At 37.2% G+C, this 22,089-nt stretch overlaps 2 protein-coding genes and 2 long non-coding RNA genes across 5 annotated transcripts; 3 read left to right on the top strand and 1 right to left on the bottom strand.

Moving 5' to 3' along the window:
• The first annotated feature begins 1,474 nt into the window (after nt 1-1,474).
• Nucleotides 1,475-4,255, top strand: LOC124344545 (exonuclease 1-like). 2 transcript variants are annotated; one of them, XM_046798109.1, is made up of 8 exons: nt 1,475-1,851; nt 1,912-2,031; nt 2,099-2,301; nt 2,363-2,522; nt 2,598-2,712; nt 2,777-3,005; nt 3,070-3,881; nt 3,940-4,255. In XM_046798109.1, exons 1-8 carry the CDS (start codon nt 1,691-1,693, stop codon nt 4,108-4,110), a joined length of 1,971 nt encoding a protein of 656 aa, XP_046654065.1. In that variant the 5' UTR covers nt 1,475-1,690; the 3' UTR covers nt 4,111-4,255. The 2 variants fall into 2 exon arrangements, with proteins under 2 accessions (XP_046654065.1, XP_046654066.1); XM_046798110.1 differs by having other exon boundaries at nt 1,821-1,911; nt 1,977-2,031.
• LOC124344546 lies at nt 4,249-7,238 on the bottom strand. Its single transcript, XM_046798111.1, has 8 exons — nt 6,080-7,238; nt 5,837-6,018; nt 5,447-5,582; nt 5,323-5,394; nt 5,133-5,257; nt 4,781-5,057; nt 4,452-4,708; nt 4,249-4,380 (listed from the first exon to the last, which is right to left on the bottom strand). The coding sequence occupies exons 1-8, from the start codon at nt 6,371-6,373 to the stop codon at nt 4,275-4,277; spliced, it is 1,449 nt and encodes a 482-aa protein (XP_046654067.1). The 5' UTR covers nt 6,374-7,238; the 3' UTR covers nt 4,249-4,274.
• A 750-nt stretch (nt 7,239-7,988) lies between these two features.
• On the top strand, nt 7,989-12,724 carry LOC124341735. The gene is made up of 3 exons (XR_006918590.1): nt 7,989-8,140; nt 11,694-11,802; nt 11,868-12,724. It is a non-coding gene; the product is annotated as an uncharacterized LOC124341735 (long non-coding RNA).
• Nucleotides 12,725-14,369: 1,645 nt separating this feature from the next.
• LOC124341847 lies at nt 14,370-16,499 on the top strand. Its single transcript, XR_006918629.1, has 3 exons — nt 14,370-14,781; nt 15,060-15,226; nt 15,286-16,499. It is a non-coding gene; the product is annotated as an uncharacterized LOC124341847 (long non-coding RNA).
• The last annotated feature ends 5,590 nt before the right edge of the window (nt 16,500-22,089 follow it).

The raw sequence follows: 22,089 nt of genomic DNA on the forward strand, positions 1-22,089 counted from the left end.
CAGAATAGTAAATTACCCGCTTCGAGTATTTTTATTCGGTGATAGGTGGCGCTAGTAGACGTCAAATTCATGCTGAAGTCTTTAAAATTATTGATCAACATTTAAAAACTCTTACTTTAGACTACAACTGATAAAAAGTAAACAAAAAAATAAGCGAATTAAGTATAATTAAAGATACTCTTTAATATTCAAGCTTAGAATTTAAGCATATAAAATTAAGAAAAGAATAGACAAGTTCGGGATGCTGAGTTGCACAACCGCAAAATTAGGATCGTGCGCCAACGAGTTTTTGTAACGTTGTGGGGATAGTAGAAAGCGGGTTTTTTATTATTTAAGCATAGAATTACTTATCTAATCTTAGAAATGTTCAGGATTATCGTTGTTTAGAACATTCTGCTTTTTATAGAGTAATTTTAAATGTATAATTCAGCTTAGTTTACCCATTAAAATTAAAGAAAGTCCAAGCCTGGGATGCTGTTTAGTCTTTTCTTGTGTGTTTGAGCTTGTCACTTGTCAGCAGATCTGTCAAAAAACACAAGAAAAGACTAAACAGCATCCCAGGCTTGGACTTTCTTTAATTTTAATGGGTAAACTAAGCTGAATTATACATTTAAAATTACTCTATAAAAAGAAGAATGTTCTAAACAACGATAATCCTGAACATTTCTAAGATTAGATAAGTAATTCTATGCTTAAATAATAAAAAACCCGCTTTCTACTATCCCCACAACGTTACAAAAACTCGTTGGCGCACGATCCTAATTTAGCGGTTGTGCAACTCAGCATCCCGAACTTGTCTATTGTCCCCACTGCATGCATGGTGTATTAGTATGGTGGGGGAACTTATGGTTGGAATCGGCTATCTCGGCTGAAGCCAGTGGTCACCAATGATCAGCGCTGCCTGGTGGACAATCGGGAGAACTATGAGCTATAAACGGTTTGAAAATTTTCTAAGTCCGATTGCACTTTGCTTATGTACTTATAAAGCTATAAAATCGTAAAAAATGAGTCAATAACAGTAATTAAGTATTATTTTTCCAGCCTAAATTTTTTCAAAATGAAAAGACAACAAATATGAAAAAGAATAAATGACGTAAATGGGATTCGAACCTTTCTACCCAGCAGTCGTAGCTCGAGACGCTAACCACTAAGACAACCGGTTGATATTTGCACTTGAAAATGTTAAATATATATACTATTTTACAGACGAATTATTTTACAAAAGATTAGTATTTCGGTTCATAGAGGGCACCGACAATTGGTGACCAGCCCTGCAATTGGCTGTTAAGAATTTTTACTTTTGCACTAAGCTCCGCCTCTTGTCCGGAAACTGGCTTCATTCGAGATAGCCGATTCCAACAAAAGTTCCCCCACCATACTAATACACCATGCTGCATGCCAGAGGTATCTGTGCTTTTTTTTAAGTTTCATTTTTCTGCAAGTCCTTACTTGAAAAAAGGGGATTTTCGGGTCATTTCAGGCAACCCTGCAGTGCCTGCACGTCTTTGTCATTTCAAAAGTTGCAGCACTGAAAATGTTGTCGTTGTGCACTTTTCTTTCTTTGTGCTCCTGCCTACTGCTTAGTGCCCTAGTCTGAAATTTTCACTGGATTAATTTGTTTTATAATTAGGTTATTAGTTTCCCTTCACTGCTGCAACTAGCCTAGGATTCTTTCTATATCTTTAACATAATGGGAATATCCGGGCTTTTACCTTTTTTGAAAAAATCATCTGTAAATTGCCATGTCCGCCAATTCAGAGGCAAAACTGTGGCAATTGATGGTTATTGTTGGTTACATAAAGGAGCTTTTTCATGTGCCGACAAATTAGTGAAAGGAGAAAAAACGGATGCGTAATACGATTTAGATTCATTTAAAATCTTGATTATGCATTGAAAGTATCTGTTTTACAGGTATGTCACTTACTGTATGAAATTTATAAATATGCTTTTGTCACATGACATCAAACCAATCTTAGTTTTTGATGGACAACCATTGCCTTCAAAATTGGGAACAGAATTAAAACGAAGAGAGTATAAAACAGTATTAATATTCTGAAAAAAATTTTTTTTTAATAAGTTGTATTGTTTTGGTATTCAGAAATCGTGAAAGAAACAAAATTCAAGCCAGAGAATATCTTCGCCAAGGGAACAATTCAAAGGCCAGAGAATGTTTTCAAAAATGTGTTGACGTGACATCTACAATGGCTTTGGAATTAATTAAAGTTTGCAGAGCAAGAAATATTGATTGTATTGTTGCTCCATATGAAGCAGATGCTCAGTTGGCATTTTTAGCAATTCAAGGTAAATTTTGCTTTCTCAACGTTAACTATGCAATTTTCAGTCAACAAATTCTCACCTGCAGGTATAGCCCATTTGATTATCACTGAAGATTCAGACTTGCTAGCATTTGGTTGTCCTCGAATATTGTTCAAAATGGACCAAGCTGGAACTGGTGTACTCATCGAAAAAGATAAACTCTTTCTGTCTCTTGGAGGACAGGCTGAGTTCTTCAATGATGAAAAGTAAAGTATTTGTTAATTAAATAACTTGTTCAACTAAATGTTGATTTTGCTCACTGTAGAATTTTTATTAATTAGATTCAGAAGGATGTGCATTCTATCTGGATGTGATTATTTACCTTCGTTAAAAGGTATCGGATTGGCGAGAGCGTTCAAATTCTTCAGTGGGAGTACAGACAGCGATTTAAATTCAGTACTTTATTTATTTTTTCTCGAACATGTGACAGGTGGTAATAAACTTTTTCTTGTATCTACAGCTCCTTTGCAAAGTCCCTGCCTGCTTGAATATGCCTACTCTCGAAATCACTTTGGAATACCGAGAAAATTTCGTCAAGGCTGAACAGACATTTCTATATCAACTAATATATGAACCGAGGCAACGGAAGCTACTTCCTCTCACTACTTATCCACCAAATTTAGACCCTGAGAGTTTACCGTTTGCTGGACGCTACATGACAGATGACGTCGCTTTCCAACTAGCAATAGGTAAGTGTAATAATTAAATAAATTGTAAGTAAAGATTTGTATAATTATATATTAATTTTAATAGGTAATCTGGATGCCGAAACTCTAGAAAGACTTGACAACTATGATCTGGACATGGTAGTCTCAAAACGAAATCAATGCTTACTCACGAAACACCCTAGCATCTGGTCTAAGAATTTCGTTGCCCAGCAGTATAGTTCATCTTCATCTGAGGTTGTAAGTGCAAAACCCTCCATGACATTTGTGTGCAAGCAAACTACTGCCAAAATAGAATTTAGTATACCAAAAGCAGCCGAACAAGTCGAAGGTATAAGCGACAACGAGCTGGCAAGCCAATATACCAAGAAGGAATCGCCGTCCTCACCTATTTTAACTCGTAAACGTAAACGAACCAATGAAAACATTTCTCCGTCTCAAAGTCAAGCCAGACGTTCGATCGAATCATCTCTTCGAACAGAAGCATCCGTGAATAATGAAAGTGAAAAATGCAATGGTCTTGCATCATTATTGGATCCCTTTGCAGAACCTATTATGACGAAAACGGTTTCCGAGAATGTGACACCTTTGAGGAAAAGCAACCCGTTCGTCAAGTTAAAAACTTCGTCAAAAGATGTCAAAACTTCACCACAAACTTCTCCAATTTCTTCCACGTTCAAGACACTCCAAACTTTCAGTCAATTGAGGAAGTTTGATCCCAATGGCCAGGAGATAGTTACAAGTGCCTATTTCCATGCAGAGAACGTCACATCTACTGAAAAACCAAAAAGTAATATTCTTAGTTGTGGCAACCACGTGATGCCAATAAATGTAAGCGAAATCTCTTCCCAGTCGCCGAAACCTTATGCGGGAAAGAAAGACACATGTTCACCCTTAATGGTAATAATAAAAAAACATCTTTTATCCCTTTTAATTTGCAATATTTATTTGTTAACAGAATTCATCAATCAATACCGAGGAATCTGTCACTGTCACCAAGAAGATCCCACTCAGTGGGTTTCGAGTTTCCGGGCTTAGTCGACAGAAAAATAAGGACCCTTCAAAAACAATTGTAACAAATGGAATGAGGCAACTTGATTTGCGGAGTATGTTTGCTCCGAAACCGTGATTTGGCGGGCTCGCTACAATCGAGATTTTCCATTCCCAGGAAGAGCATTCTATTTTAATTTAATAAATCGATTTTGTACAGTGCCCATGCAACTCAGTTTACTCGAACGATTTTTTGGTTAATAAATTCATAACTTTCTTTATAATTTGAGTTTACCTATATTCCTAACTATTTATGTAAAAAACAAGTTCTTCACAGTGCATGGGCAGTAAAAAACAACGGAAAGGTGTCAATTCGTTAGTATTCCCATCATACGGAATATTGGAGAACCTAGTGATCACATGATAAAAATGGTTTTCAACTGTAGGCTACATTTTGAAATCGAGGATATTTTATGTTACCTAACGAAAAAAGTAGTTGAATAGAGAGAATGGCTGGCCGCTTTAAGGAGCCAGAGCTGTTTTATGGCATAAAGCACCAAACCTTCAAGGTTATCCAATTCATTTCCAGGACGAACATCGTTTGTAAATTGTTGCTCCAATCGAGGCGATCCAACCACGACAATGCGCAAGTTTTTCATAGCCATGATTTCGTTCAACCAGTGAGCAGGGTCCACGGATAGCTCGTCGTACAATTCGTCATCGTAAATATCCATAATCTACGTATTCATAAATATATATCATCATATGCACCTACAGAACTATATATACTAGAACGTCGTTATACTTACTCTAGCATTTAGCCCTTTGAATTGGTCTTTAAGTTGATTAACCTGCTGCGTTAGCTGGCTGTTGTCGCGTAACCATAGCAATAAAATGTTCTTTCTTGTACTACCAGTAGTTATTACTGAAGATCTGGTTAAATGAATAGCTGGAAACTTTCGATGGTTACGCATTTGAGATCGTCTTCTGATTCGATAGATCAATGCTCCCACAAATCCAGCAACCAAGACAAGGCTAATTATTACAGCAGATAAAATTGTTGTCGAGTGATTCCCAACACTATCTCTGTCAAAGAAATGATCTAATAATTTTTTTTTCTCCAATTTTACAGTGATGTTTTGACCTATGTACAATGATTACCCTAAAACTGATCCTCTTGGTAACCACTGCGTATTAGTCGAAGGGGAAGAATGAGCAAGCTCAATCACGTCGCTGTGAACAGTACAGTGGTCCTTGACTTTCCATATATTACCGTAATTGCAGCGCTGTATGTTAAAATAGAGTCACATAATGTATCAATGGTTTATTTATTTACAAATTTATTTATTACCTGATCAAGAGGCCTCACGAAAGCGCAATATTTGCCGACCGTTAAATTGTCAAAAATGCATTCTGGTTTCGACTAATTTATTTCTCGATTAGATTTTAAAAATTTCGAAAAGTATAGTGAATACCTGGTTGGCATAACAAACTGAAGAACGCCCAACGGAAATGGATAATGAGGCTGAATCACACTCCGATAATAAAACCTCGTATAAGTTGAAATCGTACTCCACATCAGCCGGAAGAAACTGGACGATAATGCTAGAACTAGACATGACGACAACGATGATTAAATCACCATCAACCCTACAATTTATATTTGTTCTAGGCACAATAGTGACAGTTCTCTATACTCATTCAACTGTTTGGTGCATTATTGGTGTGCTGCAGTGCATTTAATGGTTCCCTTACAATCGTTTGTCGGGTAGTTGGACGATAAGTAAAAACCCGTAAAAACCTTCACTTAATAGTGCCACGACTAGGAGAAAACACCAGAATATGTTTTTTTTTTTTATATTTACTATGTTGGCAAAGGATGGATGATGAATTGTGTAGTCCAGTTTTGAACAGCCATAGGACGGCGTGTGGTTCGTGTGACGAAATAAACGCTAATTGGCTGGAAACTTATTGTGTTGTTGAACCAGGGAACAATCGTCAGTCGATAAAAGCCGCTATAGACGTAGCGCAAACTAACGAGGAAATACTACAAACAATTACGGAAATAAGTAGGCAATAGAAAATGCGAGATTTAAAAGTTATCTTACGTTTTCTGCGGTAATATCATAAGCGGTATGAGATATAAGGTAAGCATCATCTGTACAGGAAATTTTGTCCGTCGAATGGTTCCAATCGGCAAACAAGTATATCTTGTAAGAAGTAAATAATTCGTCGCTATTTTTAATAAGAGAAACATTGACGGTAGCTGTTACTTCGTCATAATCTAAATTAAGTGGACTGACGTTTTTGTTCTTTTCACACACTCGCTGTAAACTTGGAAGTTTTGCTTTAACGGAAGCTATTATGAATAATAACACGTAGCACAAAAATGTCCTGTACATTGCGGAACTACATGATCCCGAAGAGCACTGATTACAACAAACTAAACACAACGACCATTAGCCACACAATGCGATATCGGTAAGAGATGATCTTAAGAATTCCTATCATTATTTTCGATACACTGGCCTCGTTAAGGCTGTCATCAGAAGTTTTAAGAAAAAAAAATCGAGATGCTGCTTGGAATTGGAAGTGAAAACCTTCAGCGACGAACAGGCATCAACAGGCAACCACCGTGTAGCGCTTGCGTAGTTACAAGTAAGGTCCATAGCAAAGCGCTCGTGACTAGCCAATCAAATGAGTTTACTTTTTATTCTTTCCATGAGATTCTACTTTTATTTTAACCGAGGCTTTTTCTTTGTCAAGGGTTTGGATGAAGAGCATGGGCTAGAATAACACGGCCTCAATCCATACAATATTAAGGAAGCACGAACGGTTTAGTTTCGATATTTTTTGGCACGGATTTTTATGCGAATTAAAGAAAAATTTACTGTAATGAATTAATACTAAAATCATGCATGGCAAAAAAGAAATATAAAAAATGAGAAAACAAATTTCTCATATTTTCAAGAAATACAAGGAACAAGCAAACAAGGATAGAAAAGACTGGCTACCGCTACTTATATCTTTTTGGTGAAGAGAACGGATACAGGTTATGGCGCGCTAATCAATTCTTTTCATCAACGTTTGGTATGCAGTTTGCGTAAGACAACAGCGTAACGCAAGTTACTAAATTATTCATCAAAGGCTCATTAAATCTCACGAAAGTTTTAATGACAGAGGGCAAGCGGCTTCCTCCGTTAAACAATATCCTACATTAAAACTTTTTAAAAATAAATATGAGCATGATAGTAAAATAGTGCATAAGTCAAGTAAAACTATAAACTACAAAGCAAGAAATAAGTGAAATCTAACTCACTCTATTGGAACTTATTATAGGTACATAACTGGTATGAAGTAAATCTGTGAAATTTTCCTTTTTAGGTAGCTCATAGAAGGATGATAGCTGATAATTTCGTTGGCACTATTTTGGTGGGCGCATCGTTTGGGTATTTTCCTGCGGGATCAAGTTGGATAAATATTGGCTGTAGCATTGCCGACTAGATGGACTAGTTCAAGTCTAGAGGATCACATTCCATAAGTGACACAGCCCTCAGGCAATAGGCTCTCGAATGAACACTAGCGCCACCTCCACGACTATAATTGCTTCATTGAGCGTTTATCAATAGTCTTATCCACGAAAGTGACGTTATTGACAGGAAATATGTTCTGGGCCTGTGACACGACGGCCTGTGCGGGCGGGCTGTGTGTGATGTGTGAATAAAAAATACTTCCTTGTACGAACCCTTGCTGTTCGACATTTTTTTTTTTACATTTGTTACAATTGTCCGCCCCGCCTTATCTGGCTTTGTCTGACCAACTGACGAAGGTCAGATGACGTCCGATTTTGTCTGACGTTATCTGACCTACGTCAATTGGTCAGACAATATGTAGTAGACATCAACTTAACTCAAATGCTGCGTTGCCGTAATGGCAACAAATAGGAGCCAGTGGCCAGTCAAAAGTTGGTTGAGGGTCGAGTTAAATTTAAATTTAAGCAAGGGCAGAGCTGAGGTCACACGCCAGGAAAGAAAAAACGCGTGTTCTAAGTCTAATGTTATAAGGGTATCCAGGTTATCTGCTTCTAGTTGATACAGAGGTGTCGCTGTCGCTGGCTGATTTCACTGGAAAGCACACACAACCGTCAGAGCGCTCCTAATGGTGTAACGGTATGTAACACTTACGGGTCATTCCGCCGAGTTTCGAATTTTTCCGTCGCAAAAAATTAGATTTGCTTGATTTTTGTATCAAAGGATTTTTTTTTTATCGTGAACGGGAAGCCTTCAATTAAATGTTAAAGTTTTGCGCTTATTCACAAATTTTATGCGCGTTTTTTCATTTAAATTACTGCGCAGGTCATTTAAATTAATTTTAAAATCATGAAATTTTTTACAAATTTGGATAGACAAGTTCGGGATGCTGAGTTGCACAACCGCTAAATTAGGATCGTGCGCCAACGGGTCCTTTTAACGTTGTGGGGATAGTAGAAAGCGGGTTTTTTATTATTTAAGCATAGAATTACTTATCTAATCTTAGAAATGTTCAGGATTATCGTTGTTTAGAACATTCTGCTTTTTATAGAGTAATTTGAAATGTATAATTCAGCTTAGTTTACCCATTAAAATTAAAGAAAGTCCAAGCCTGGGATGCTGTTTAGTCTTTTCTTGTGTGTTTGAGCTTGTCACTTGTCAGCAGATCTAACAAAAAACACAAGAAAAGACTAAACAGCATCCCAGGCTTGGACTTTCTTTAATTTTAATGGGTAAACTAAGCTGAATTATACATTTCAAATTACTCTATAAAAAGCAAAATGTTCTAAACAACGATAATCCTGAACATTTCTAAGATTAGATAAGTAATTCTATGCTTAAATAATAAAAAACCCGCTTTCTACTATCCCCACAACGTTAAAAGGACCCGTTGGCGCACGATCCTAATTTAGCGGTTGTGCAACTCAGCATCCCGAACTTGTCTATACGATCTGAAAGACCAGATTTGATCAGCTGACTATTAAAAAAAAAATCTTTGAACTGAGATTGCTACATGAAGACAAAATGTTTTTCAGTTACAAATACATCAATAGAAGGAAAAAAAATTCTATTTTTTATCGTTATTTTTTCATAATTTTAAAAGTATTCGTATTTACGAATACTTTTACGCATACACTAGTGTCAATGGAGGTTTCATAAACAATTTTAAAAAAAGTGGGCTTTTGCTTCCGATTTTTGAATACGGAAGCTTTTACACACTTTAAAATTAAATGACCATACTTAGAAATAATTAAAAAAACAAAAAAATAAAACGAAAGCTCGTGAAAAATTGGTTTAGAAACTTATATTTAAATGTCTTAGAAAATGAAATGATTGGGACAAAAATGATAAATAAAAAAAAAACGCAGGTAAAAAGTCCTCTACGGCAAAATGAAAAAAATCGACTTTTATTTTGTGGTATCTCGGAAACTACCGGTCAAAAATCACTGAAATTTTTGAAAAAATCAGTGACTTACCCGCGTCCAAGAGCTGGCAGATCGGCGTATATTGACCTTATTTTAAATTGTACTTGAAACGATAAAACAAAAATAAGAATAATGAATACGAATATGTGTTGTGAACCGTGTTTTTAGGGGAGTGGCTGGATTCCAGGATAAGAGATAACAGATGAATAAGACGACATAAGGCAACGTAGAGTCAACAACGTAGAATCGTCGTTGGGATGATGAAAGGAAAAGACGGGGGCAGTAAGGGACACGACCGTGAAGGTGACGGTCTAAGAAGGTAAGCGGAGGCAAAAGCGGAAGCTGGAGCAAGTGCAAAGAGAAGAAAAGAAAGGATTGGGATCCGAGGAGAAAGAGGCAGCGGATAACATTTGGTGTCAGAAGTGGGATGGTGGGCCTCAGAATGGCCGAGGGATATCCCGACTTCCCGGGTTGAACATGACGCTGGGGTTTCGTCGACAATCATTGTCAGAGTATTGAATTGAAAAATAGTGATTAATGTTTTTACTTTGTGTGAATACTGATTATTGTACTACATCTAAAGTGGTGAGACAGAGCAAAACTCAGATCTACAAGTGATACTGTTTGACTACCCCACATCAAACATGCTGGACGAGCCAACAATCCCCCACCTTCCTCCAGGACAGTTAACGACGAAAGCGAAAGACTGGCAAAAGATATGTTCGCTCACTTATATTTATCCGAAACGAGGAGGAGTACCAACAGAGTTAGAGGGAGTTTAAGCGTCAATACAACAGCGACAGCTATAGCCTGTACCATAGATTTGAATACCAGGCTAAACTCATCTAACAAGTGAGCCAGAAGGCACATTTATTATTCATGCGTCTTCAATTATCTATTTACCTTATGGCCTTTATTGCCTATTGTAGTATTTTATTTGTAGAAACGCCAATGTTCTTATTGTAATTTTGTAATGATTTCATTCCTAGAAATGTTGTAGTAATTAAAGAATTTCCATTTGAGAAATTCGCTATTCCATTTTTGTTTTTTCTCACAAGTTTTCCACAATTAAGAATTTGGTCCATATTTAATAGGTTTTATGCAGTAATAATTCCAAATTCTTTGTGGACCAATTCTTATTCTTCTATTCTGATGTTTGGGTAAGCTTGAAGGAGGTTGTTGTCAGTATTACGTAACTTACGTTGATTGAATTCCACATCCGCTTGACGTTATATAACGACGATATAACATCGAGGCTCCATTTCACACGGTAGAAAGTTACATCTTGTCTTTCACTGCTGTGAGACATCCTTTCCATTGCGTTTCCATGATGTACATTTGATTGGTATATCATAGATTTAAATCATTGGAGAAAAGAACGGAAATCAAAATTGGTATATAAAGAAATTTATTGTTTTTTAACTGTACCTGGTGGGTCTGTAAAAACCATTCAGTATGAGGATATTTAACTCTGGTAATAATTTCAATACGTAGTTGATTTTTTTTATTTCTCTGAGTTACGCATTAATTGATATGGTCTTTCAGATTTGTGAGAAAATTATGTTTCCATGAATGTAATTATAGATTATCGCTGTTCGGAGTAACTTTTCGAACGCCTGAGATACTGCTGTCATCCAAGTTGCCACCAATCATCTGGCAAATAGTCCCAAACTGTTGCTCAATTGGATGGATGACCTTCTAGTTAGTCCGGATTTGAATCTTGTCTCTTCTAACAAAAGCGTATGCAAAAAACGGCAGAAGAAGTGGTGGGGTATTTGAAGAAGTCAAGGCATCGTACGATTCGTGCGTCAGAAACCTCTGTTTAATTTTGTTAATAGCAATTTTATCTTCCTTGCAGTTCTGGCATCAATTTGACTAGATCTTAAATTTATTGTCGCCATTCAAATAGTTTCGGGGAATAATAAGGCATTTTGTCAGGTAAGCGATTGCTTAGGTGTTCTTTGACACTACTGACATTGTGCAAGATTAACCATTAAATGGTATACGTTCCATGAATATCACTCTACTTTCTCCATTGACGAAGCCTTCCTTTTTCATTGCAGCATGCATTTGAATGGCTGCTGTTACAGTCGACTGGAACCTTTCTATATTGCCGCCTTTACGTATTGTTTTTCAATATTGTTAGTTATATAACGTGTTTTCCAGCTCCTAACGGCAGTGAGCAATTCGCCAGTTTGTACTGCAAATAAATTTACGGCGAAATCTCCCGTAACTCGTTTCCCATTTGTATGTAAATTTCGTTCTAGGACGAGCTTATTGCGTGGTGGGCTTGTCTGCATGTTAGATGCCAATTTCCTAACTTTCGTGTGAAATAATAGGCCACAGAAGCCTGGGCATGAAAAAATCATGCAATGGGTAATAATAACTTCTGTCCAGCGAGATTCTTGTGATTTATCGTAATTATTTATTTTGTCCATCAGGAAAACCTCTTCTTTTCCGCCGTTGAACGCGTTTATGACCATACTAGGTTTCCGTATTTTTAGGGGAACGCTTTTCATTTCTTTCTGGAGTTCAGCAACAGCATTAAATTGCCGTCTTAATTCTATTATTATGTGGAAATACATATGATATTAACTTACTTGTTTATTTTTCTTGCCACTTATCGGATATCACATCATATTTCAGACGCAAGTTGGAATTTACCATACACTCCCAAAGGTTTGGGGCCGTGAAGTGATCAAGACAAACATAGGATTTTTGAAAAAGCTCGTAACCATCATTAAAACCGTTTTATCCTTTTTACTACTGCTTCCGAACTCTCGCATCCAAGTGTTAGTAACCATGTTTAAAAGCTGAAACGCACCTATTGGCTGTTGCCGTAAAGTCACGAGCCTTTCTTGTTATTCCTATCCCGAAATTGAAGTCCCCATCCATTTACATTTCGTTTATGAAAAATGGGTGCACTGCTGGCCAATTTCGAACAGCGAATGGTCTTCTGCAATATAAGACCTTTAGCACCGGTGAACTGTTAGGCGATGTGACGATGGCACCAGGGGGTACTTTTGTTTTAGGGTGAGGCGTTGTATTTAGTGGTTGAGTAGGGAACTCTGTGGGAGGCCATTATTTTTTTTTGCTTTACATTTTTTTATTACTATTATTATCCACGAGGTGACACTATTGACCCTAGATGTGTTGTTTTGGCCACACCTCTGGCCGTCATGGACGACCGTATAAGATTACAGACCCTAATCATTCAGTAGGCCTTCATAGTGTTAGTAAACATGGGGGGGGGGGGGAGGGGACGCAAAGGAATAGAGTAACGAGTAGTTGGGTACAAGGAGCACTCTATCGGGGTTCTCAAAGTCACACTCTCGTAAATTGGCCGGAAGGAAGGTGGTACGGCCGGAACGCGCAGTAGACCATTGGAATTTGGAAAGAAAGTTTCATTTCCAACATCATTTAAGTTAAATTGATAAACTCATACCCTCCAACCTCTAGAAGTAGAATTCTAGGACTAAGAAATTGTTGGGGATGGTTGCAGGGCCGTGCGGTTTTGCATGCGCCCACAACAGTAATACAAAACAAGATTAATCAATATTTTACAACCTTTATTGAACACCTCAATATTAAGTGCGGATTCTTCGCTATTCCCGTACAATCCAGCAAATACGTGGACTATTCGGATAAAAAATACTGGTGGCCACGTCGGACAAGAAGCCAAGAAATGATATTTTGTTTCTGGGGGTTTGCCTTCCCTGCGACCTAAAAAAAGCAGAGTCGTTGAAGCATTCTGCATCCTACTATTTAACAAGATAACGTCTGCTGCAAAGGATCCGTACGTTTCTCGGTATTTTCTGATTATACAAAATACAACAAGATTTGGAATTGAATTATGCTGGATCCCGCTTTTATTGGGCCAACTGGACTAGCCTTGTTTTCTACAGACGAGATGACACTATTGTAAGGATCCTTAGGATCCGTCAACCCTATATTTATTGTAAGTTTACAGTATCATGCAAAGAAATTGAGACAGCGATTTTCCTGTCCTTAATCACTGCGGCTGGTCAGAAAAATTCAAGTCATTTTTTTTTAAAGGCTGAAGGTTGAGGAAAATGATGCACTTTCCAGAGAAAGAAAAAAAGGAATTTGCTGAAAATCGGAAAAATACGCACTTTGAGCACTGTAGGCTACGTCTCACATTGAAACAAGGCAGTCTGGAATGCTAAAAAGGGCGTTTTCCGATTTTCACCAAGTTTACTTTTTCTTGGTTTGGGAAGTAAAAACAACGACCTAAATTTTTCTGACCAGCCCCTAGGTGGTTTTAGACAGAAAAATTGCTGTCCCAATTTCTGTGCAGGATACTGTACCACTTATTGTCTAATATAAACAAACAGTTCTTTTTCAAACATTAGTATAGGTACAACAAACGGTTACAAACACGACGATGGTACCGAGAAACCGCTCGAAAATAAAACGTCAGTTTCCGTTTTATCTAGAACTACTGCTTGGTGAAAAAGAAAAGCAGCTACAGAAGCAGCTAGTGCTTGCGAAGAACAAGGTAAACTGGTAAACATAATTGTGTCTTGACGATGCAAAGCTAGATTGTAACTAAAACTCTCAGATTATATAATTTTTAAATTTTAAGTTAGTTCTGAGTCTCCGTCGTCTGCCAACCTACCGCAGTCGTGAACTACTGCACGAAAAAAAGCCAAGCCAAGCCAATAGCAAAGAAAATAAACTACGCAAAGAATATTCGTATAGGAACTGCGGAAAAGCTACATCAATTGAAGGCCACACCTTGTTCCTCATTGTTTATTAAACAATCCTCGCTTTAAAGAACAATGGCTGGTCGAAATGAGAAGTAAAAAGAAAAATAAACCATCTTAAAATATGTATTAATTAATACATACATTCATCCGTAAGTGTTTATTAAAGCAATTTTTCCATTTTTCGGGTTTTCCAATCAATCCTCACAAGACCATCCTGAACCTTCCAAGTAATGGTTATTCTCCAGGACTTCAACAGCATCTATGGGAATTTGCAAACATGCAGCACCATTTTCATCTTCTTCAATATCAACTTCGTATTTGACGAAAGTTGGAGGGGCGATGCAATTTGTGTTGAGGGAAGCAGTGACGCCTCCGCATTGCACTGCTATCAACTTTCTCATGATACTTAACGTGATGAGGAGCTAAATTATTGTCCCAGCCTCCATGGCGACGGATAAAGTGTAGGAATGTGTTGCTGGTTCATCTTCTGTGTCAATCAATTCTTTTCTAGGTCGGAGATGGTATGGAGCGTGACAGCAGTCCAGGATGAACGTTTTTCGACGAGAATCCCTGATGATAACTACTGATGCCTGAAGTGGTCAAAATTATCCTTTTTTCCATTGAGGTAGCTTATAATATACTGTAATGTTCTTTAAGATTTCTAAAGTCTCGAAAAGCCTTTTCTTCTTTGCCATGTTAATAATTTCATTTGTTAATGCTCCCTTCGTCCCAAACGTTTTCTGGGGAATGAGAATATTTCCGCAGAATACGTTTCTCTTTGTTATACGATTTCCCATTCGAAGTATCATCATTTCCTTTGACAAATAAAAATATACGTATATATATATTATTTTTTTTTTTTCTAAATTCAAAATAAACGATATAAAAATTTTTTGTTTTCAGATGTTACTTGAATACCTGGAGCTCAAGTAAACTGACGATATGATCGAAAGAAGCTTCAATTTCAAAACCAGGAATTTTTAGTTTCCAATAATCGTCAAACAGGTTTCTAACCGGTTTTGCGTATGGCAATCATCTAAGACGACATAAACTTTTTGAATTGTGATGAGGTAATTAATCAAATACATGAGCACTCCATAAACGATTACTAATTTGTTTCCATTTACAGGATGAAAAAAAAAATTACGAAAAAGCTCTCTTGCCAAAGGAAAGATATCTGTCTTTCTGCGTCTTCCATAGCTTTCTTCTTTTCTCTCAGCCACTTCACTTTTTCCTTGTACTTCTTGTTAGATTCATGATATTTGTAGGGATTTCTTTAAGTCACGAATCTCCTTCCACATCGTTGTTTTCTGAAACTATAATGGTGACTGAAAAAGGGTTCTTTTGTTTCTAACTCGTGGTAGAAATCTGGACTTTTCAAATTCTTTCACTTCTTTTTATTTTTGTTTACACTTGCAGATTTCGATTTTTTGGGATCAGTATGTTTGGTTGAGTATTGAGTTGATTCATGGGCGTCCAAAGCTTCATACATTATAAGCATTCTTCGTGATTTCTTCTTTGGTGGTATCAATTGCAGAGATAAGGAGAGGAGAACGGATCGTATTGCAGCTGCCAGAAGGGATGCCCGTCGAGCAGAAAGAGTGTGGAGAAGTCGTCACTTGGCCGTCGACAAGTCAATTATCTATTTTTTTTGTTCTCTCCCACCTCATTCAGGATGCAAAGACTAATAGCTAACGACAACGAGCTGACTATGGCAATGACCAGCTCTTCAAACGGATGGATGAATGCCTTCTGAATATAACAGATCTGAAATTTCCAAAGCATGATACACCAAGTTTGTATTTCATGTCAAAGATATCTAATGTCAGGACGGTTTTGGATGCTTCAGCTGACACACTACGGGTACCTAAGGAAGGAAATGGGGATATCAACCAAACCTGCATAACTCATTCGGAACTTCTCGCAAGTCTCGGAGAACTATGTTATCTCGATGGTGAAAAAAATGTCCTGCGAAGTCCTGCTCATTGGCTCCAGTTCCTACGTCCCTTCTAAAGATTTCCTTTGACTTTCCTGCTTCTCCTCTTGCTTCAATCTTACACTTGTCTCTAACCACTGGTATTTTTCCAGGCGCATTGAAAAAGGCTCATGTATCTCAACTGCTCAAGAAGCCGGAAAACTGACACTATCCTTGTATACTCTAGATCAGCCAGAACTCAGCCGAAATACGTTCGCATTGAAGTCGGAGAAGAAAGCATCAAGCCATCATTATCCATCCGTAACATTGAATTTACCCTCGACTCAAACTTCACTCTGGAGAATCCTGTAAAGAACATCTGCAAGCCCATTTCTATATTCAGAGAATTGGGAGGAATTCATCCTTCTCTCGTTAGCTATTTATATTTATAGTTAGGTTGTAAAGGCCAAATAAAAGAAAATGAAAAATAAAATTAAATTAAAGTCTAATTGTGCAGCAGTCGATTTTTATTAAATATATGCTAAAAGGAAAGAAACTGGGTTTTCCTTCCATAGGTTCCATAAAAAGGGCTGTTGATCGTGAACTGTTGGAGTTAATAGAAGCGAGTAATCGACCGATTGAGGCATTTCCACCCACTCCAACATTTCCAGCCATTCCAGATATTCATGAACCACCTATGATTCCAGTAGACATGTAAGGGATATCATAATGTAACACAATTCTGTAAAATATTAAGACTACGTTTATTTACAGAGATACGGAAGTAACTAATTATACTTCCGACGCTGTTCCCCCGATAGCATCATCTCTTCCGTTCCTTGTTTACGATATGCCAGGGAATTCATCGGTAACTAACAATTATACTTCTAATAATTCCCTGGAATTGCTAGTCAACCGTGATGAAATTGTGAAAGAACTTGCACTGCTATATGGAAGAAAGTAACTTTCTCTTAGTTGCCTAGGAGAAGTAGCCAAACTTAAAAAAAACATGAGGCACGAAATACCAACCTCTGCAGTTACTATTGTTTTAAAAACAAATAACACTCCTATACGAAGCAAGCATTTCTATCACTTCTCATTGAAAAAAGGTCTTCTGGCCAAATAAAAAAAAAAGATAAATCATGAATCAAGAGTCATAAAAATCCAAATCAACATCGATGGAACTCCTATTTTAAAAACTCCTTGGACTTATGGCCCATTCTAGTTAGAGTAACAAATTCACTTGATGACCTGCCATTAGTTGTCAACCTTTTTTGGGAAAGGGAAAGCCAACAAACCTCGAATATTATCTTAAACCATTTCTAGAAGAACTGATACTTTAAAAACTGAAGGCCTTAAATTTGAAGACATTTGTTATTCAATTGAGGTATCTTCCTACGTGTGTGATGCCCCTGCTAGAGCATTTCTTAAAGTTATCACTGGTCATACTGGATATTTTGGGTGTGAGCGATGCGATCAGAAAGGCGTTTAGGACCTTGTCTATGGTTGCACTACATTTCCCCAATTGACTGATTGTGTTTTTAGAACTGACGCCTCTTTCCGAGCCAAATGACAACGACAACATCATAGAGGTTCAAGCCCATTACTAGATTTGAAAATTGACATGACATTTTGTATTTCTCTGGACTATATGCACCTGGTTCTTCTTGGAGTTTTTAAGCGGCTTCTCACAATTTGGACAGGGCACTGGAGTAAGAAGCATTTTAAGCATAAACTAGAAACGTGGGAAAGAAAAGAAATGGAGAAAAGGCTTCATCGGATTCTTTGATCCTACCCCCAAGAATTCCATCGTTTGATCACATCGTTTTAACACACCAAGACCTTAAAAGCGGTTGCTTGTGAATAATTGCGAGAACTTCTTCTCTATATTGGACCAGAAATTTTTAAAGGGATTTTGTCAGATGAAAAGTACAACCATTTCCTGTCAGAATTCTATGCTCCCCAACGATGTGCAAAACGTTTTCACATGTAGCAAGAAAATGTTTGCATAATTTTGCATTTCAATTTGGGAATATTTACGGAAGTAATCATCTGGTGTTCAATGTGGACTCCCTCACACATTTGGTAGACGATTGCGAGACTCACGGTCTGATTCGTTTTCTGCTTTCACTTTCAAAAATTTTCTTGGGATGTTGAAGTCACTGATAAGATCCCCGAATAAAGTACTGGCACAGATGGTAAGAAGAATTTCAGAACTATAAAACATATCAGAAATGAATCAGACTATTACAACCTCAATATTCAACCCTGAAAATCCTGCGGCCTGTGTAAATACACTGAGAAAACATTTGAAACCCAACACCAGAAAGGACTCGTACTATCTTTGTGAAAATGGGACGGCTGTGAAAATTGTTGGTTTGTCCAATACTCATGTGTCATTCCGATGTTTCACAAATGCAAGAAATCTTTACAAAGGACAATGAATTAAAAAAATATCGACCTATTTCGGTCGGATAGCTTGGAAGCCATAAAAATAACCTGGCAATAAGTGAATTGAAACTTGTTGCTAAATGATCGGTTACACCATGATGAGTAGAGGGTTGCTGCGTATTACCACCTCTTCGTCAAGCATTACCATCAGGTACTACAATCTTTTTATTATCTAGTATTGGTCCAAAATAATCTGAGACACAATTTATTTCTGATGAGATCACAATCTAATTGTCTGTATAACGTTGGTTTGTCTGTATAGGACTTGCAATACTCAGTGTTCTGTCGAAAATGTTTTTCATGATTCGAGCGTAGCTAGTAAATTTCATATATTGTTTTGTTTGATCGAAATTCATATTTCGCTCGTGAAAGTCGGACTGTGATTGGTTTGTGTCAGATTGGTGGACCCTCGTGTGCCGCGGGTTTTTGTTTTTGTGGTGAAATTTTCCTATAGTTGGATTCTTCATGTAAAACTGTATAGGGTATTTTTTGTGATGAATGGTTTGTTTGTTAATGTTTAATTTGTGTTTCTTTAGAAATTACGAAGCCGGCTGTCGTTTGTAATTTGTTTTTATGTTATGTATGAGGAATTGGGGGACCCTCGCTACGTTTCAAATAATCTTTTTTTCGTTCATGTTTATAGTTAAATCGATTCGCAATTTCATATTGCAACCCATAGGTTAATTCCCATTGAAATTGATTCCGTTGTAAAAAGAGCATTTTTAAAGAAAGAGTTAGGAAGTTGTACCGCCGTAAAAACAACCTGGGCTGTACGTTCCCCAGTCCTTCGCGTAGCAACATCTAGTGGAATTTAAAATCATAATCTAACCCGCCGTAGTGTTTTGTACTAGCACTCTTAATCTATTTTAATTTTTACCTGTTTTAGCCGTCGCGAGCCTCTAATTATGTGCATTATTGCAATATTGATTAATCTAATTTGAAACGTTGGCCACATTTAAGTTTCAGTAAGCAGTAATTCTAAACATTGAAAAATGGTTGCAATTTTAAACAAAGTTACTAGTTCAGCATCAGACAAATCAGACCAGTTCATCAAGTGACAAATTCAGCAGTTGCCAATTTAGTCAAGAACAGAGTAAAACGATATGTATCCCGAGTTAACTATGAAGAACTCTCGTCAAAGTCATCATCCTCGCCAAAAAAGATAGCAAAAAAAGATGCAGCCAGCACAGAAGTTGGAAAACCCGATTTATCGTGCGGTATGTTTTTGTATTTATTAACTTGAGACGTAAATCTATAACTTTGCATTTATTATCTTTAGTGACATCTCGTAGAAGTAACATAATTGGAAATATAACCAAAGTGATTTAATCGTATCCAACACAGACAGCAAAGCAAGGATGTATATAATACATTTCTTATGTCATTTTTTGTCAATGTGTTCCATATTCTATCATTCTTTTGATTAATATATGTCTTTCTTGTTACTTGTTTTTCCAGCTCAAAGAACCAAACCTTCCCCCGAAGACTAGGGAAGCAGAATCAAAAAGAAGGAAAAAGGCAGGAAAAGGAGAAGGTACAAACGCAACAACAAGATCCAAAATAACACCAAGTACAAGAAGACAAAATTGACGAATCAGAAAAAGACCAAGATGAAGGGTTAGAAAAAAAAGATGAAGAGTCAGAAAAAGACAAAGTTGACGAGTTAGAAAAAGACAAAGATGAAGAATAAGAAAAAGACCAAAATGAAAAGTCAGAAAAAGACCAAGGATAAGACTACAACGGAGACACAGAAAACATTGAGCAACTTGATGCGGTGCAAAGTTTAAATAGTTCTAAGAAAAATGACAGGGGAGACGATTCCGGTGATTTTATGCGAGTGGATGTCAAAGACGACGAGCTATTGAATTTTGAAACTGTAGAACCAACATTGATGGAACGATGGTTATTGAACCAACTACTGAACAAGACGGAACAGTTGTTCAACGTTTAAGTTGGAAAGAGTTAGCAGGTAGCTATAATAATTTTTTCCTCCCTGTCATTTTTTTAAGTATCATAATCATAAGTATCATGAGAAAGTTGATAGCAGTGCAATGCGGGAGCGTCAATGCTTTCCTCAACACAAATTGCATCGCCCCTCCAACTTTCGTCAAATACGAAATTGATATTGAAGAAGATGAAAATGGTGCTGCATGTTTGCAAATTGCCATAGGTGCTGCCGAAGTCCTGGAGAATAATCATTACTTGGAATGTTCAGGATGGTCTTGTGAGGATTGATTGGAAAAGCCGAAAAATGGAAAAATTGCTTACATGGTCGGTCACTAACATTAAACATTAATTCCTAATTCAAAATTTCACACAATAGCATGAAGAAACAAACACGGATGAATGTATGTATTAATTAATTCATATTTTAAGATAGTTTATTTTTCTTTTTACTTCTCATTTCGACCAGCCATTGTTCTTTAAAGCGAAGATTTTTTAATGAACAACATGGAACTAGGCGTGGCCTTCAATTGATGTAGCTTTTCCGCAGTTCCTAGACGAATATTCTTTGCGTAGTTTATTTTCTTAACTATTGGCTTGGCTTGGCTTTTTTTTGTGCAGTAGTTCATGACTGCGGTATGTTGGCGGACGACGGAGACTCAGAATCAACTTAAAATTTAAAAAAATATATAATCTGAGAGTTTTAGTTACAATCTAGCTTTGCATCGTCAAGACACAATTATGTTTAACAGTTTACCTTGTTCTTCACGAACACTGGCTGCTTCTGTAGCTGCTTTTCTTTTTCATCAAGTAGTTGTTCTGAATAAAAGGTTCACCGAATAAAACGGAAACAGACGTTTCATTTTCGAGCGGTTTCTCGTTACCATCGTCTTGTTCGTAGCCAGGTATTCTGTTACTAGAGACCTGAGTTACTTTGTCTGTCCGTTTTGGAACGGCTGCTTGTTCCGTTCTATCAACTGGCTCAACGAGTAAAAGTGGATTGACTTCTTTGGTTCAATGAGAGGGCTGTTATTTTGCTGTTGGCAAGGATGCCGAAGAACATAGTGCTCAGATGTTGGTAGTTTTTCACCCTGTAGCACATGTCGGATTTGTCTGATCCTTGTCTGGATTTTGTACCTTTACTGATTTTTTAATAAGAACTGTTTGTTTCTATTAGATAATAAGAGGTACACTTACAATAAATATAGTGTCATCTCGTCTGTAGAAAAGAAGGCTAGTCCAGTTCGCCCCATAATAGCTGGATCCATTGAGGCATAATTCAATTCCGAATCTTGTTGTATTTTGTATAATCAGACAATACCGAGAAACGTACGGATCCTTTACAGAAGATGTTATGTTGTTGAATAGTAGGATGGGGAATGCTTCAACAACTCATCTTATTTTAGGTGCCAGGGAAGGCAAACCCCAGAAACAAAACACCGTTTCTTGACTTTTTGGCCGACGTGGCCACCAGTATTTTTTTATTTTTCGAATCGTCCACGTATTGGCTCGATTATGCGGGAATAGCGAAGAGGATTTTCATTAAACTGACAGCTGATCGTAGCGTTGGATGACGGTTTTGACCTGCTCATTTTGGACAAACCTTCCAGATGTAGGAGATTT

This window comes from Daphnia pulicaria, chromosome 6, assembly GCF_021234035.1.
Source record: "Daphnia pulicaria isolate SC F1-1A chromosome 6, SC_F0-13Bv2, whole genome shotgun sequence".
NCBI lineage: Eukaryota > Metazoa > Arthropoda > Branchiopoda > Diplostraca > Daphniidae > Daphnia > Daphnia pulicaria.

Coding starts and splice junctions, on each gene's coding strand:
- LOC124344546 (XM_046798111.1), bottom strand. CDS start 6,373: ATGTACAGGACATTTTTGTGCTACGTGTTATTATTCATAATAGCTTCC. Junction 5,395..5,446: donor CAGTTTGTTATGCCAACCAG/GTATTCACTATA, acceptor GAAATAAATTAG/TCGAAACCAGAATGCATTTT. Junction 5,058..5,132: donor CCAAGAGGATCAGTTTTAGG/GTAATCATTGTA, acceptor TTTCTTTGACAG/AGATAGTGTTGGGAATCACT.
- LOC124344545 (XM_046798109.1), top strand. CDS start 1,691: ATGGGAATATCCGGGCTTTTACCTTTTTTGAAAAAATCATCTGTAAAT. Junction 3,006..3,069: donor CGCTTTCCAACTAGCAATAG/GTAAGTGTAATA, acceptor TAATTTTAATAG/GTAATCTGGATGCCGAAACT. Junction 3,882..3,939: donor ACACATGTTCACCCTTAATG/GTAATAATAAAA, acceptor ATTTGTTAACAG/AATTCATCAATCAATACCGA.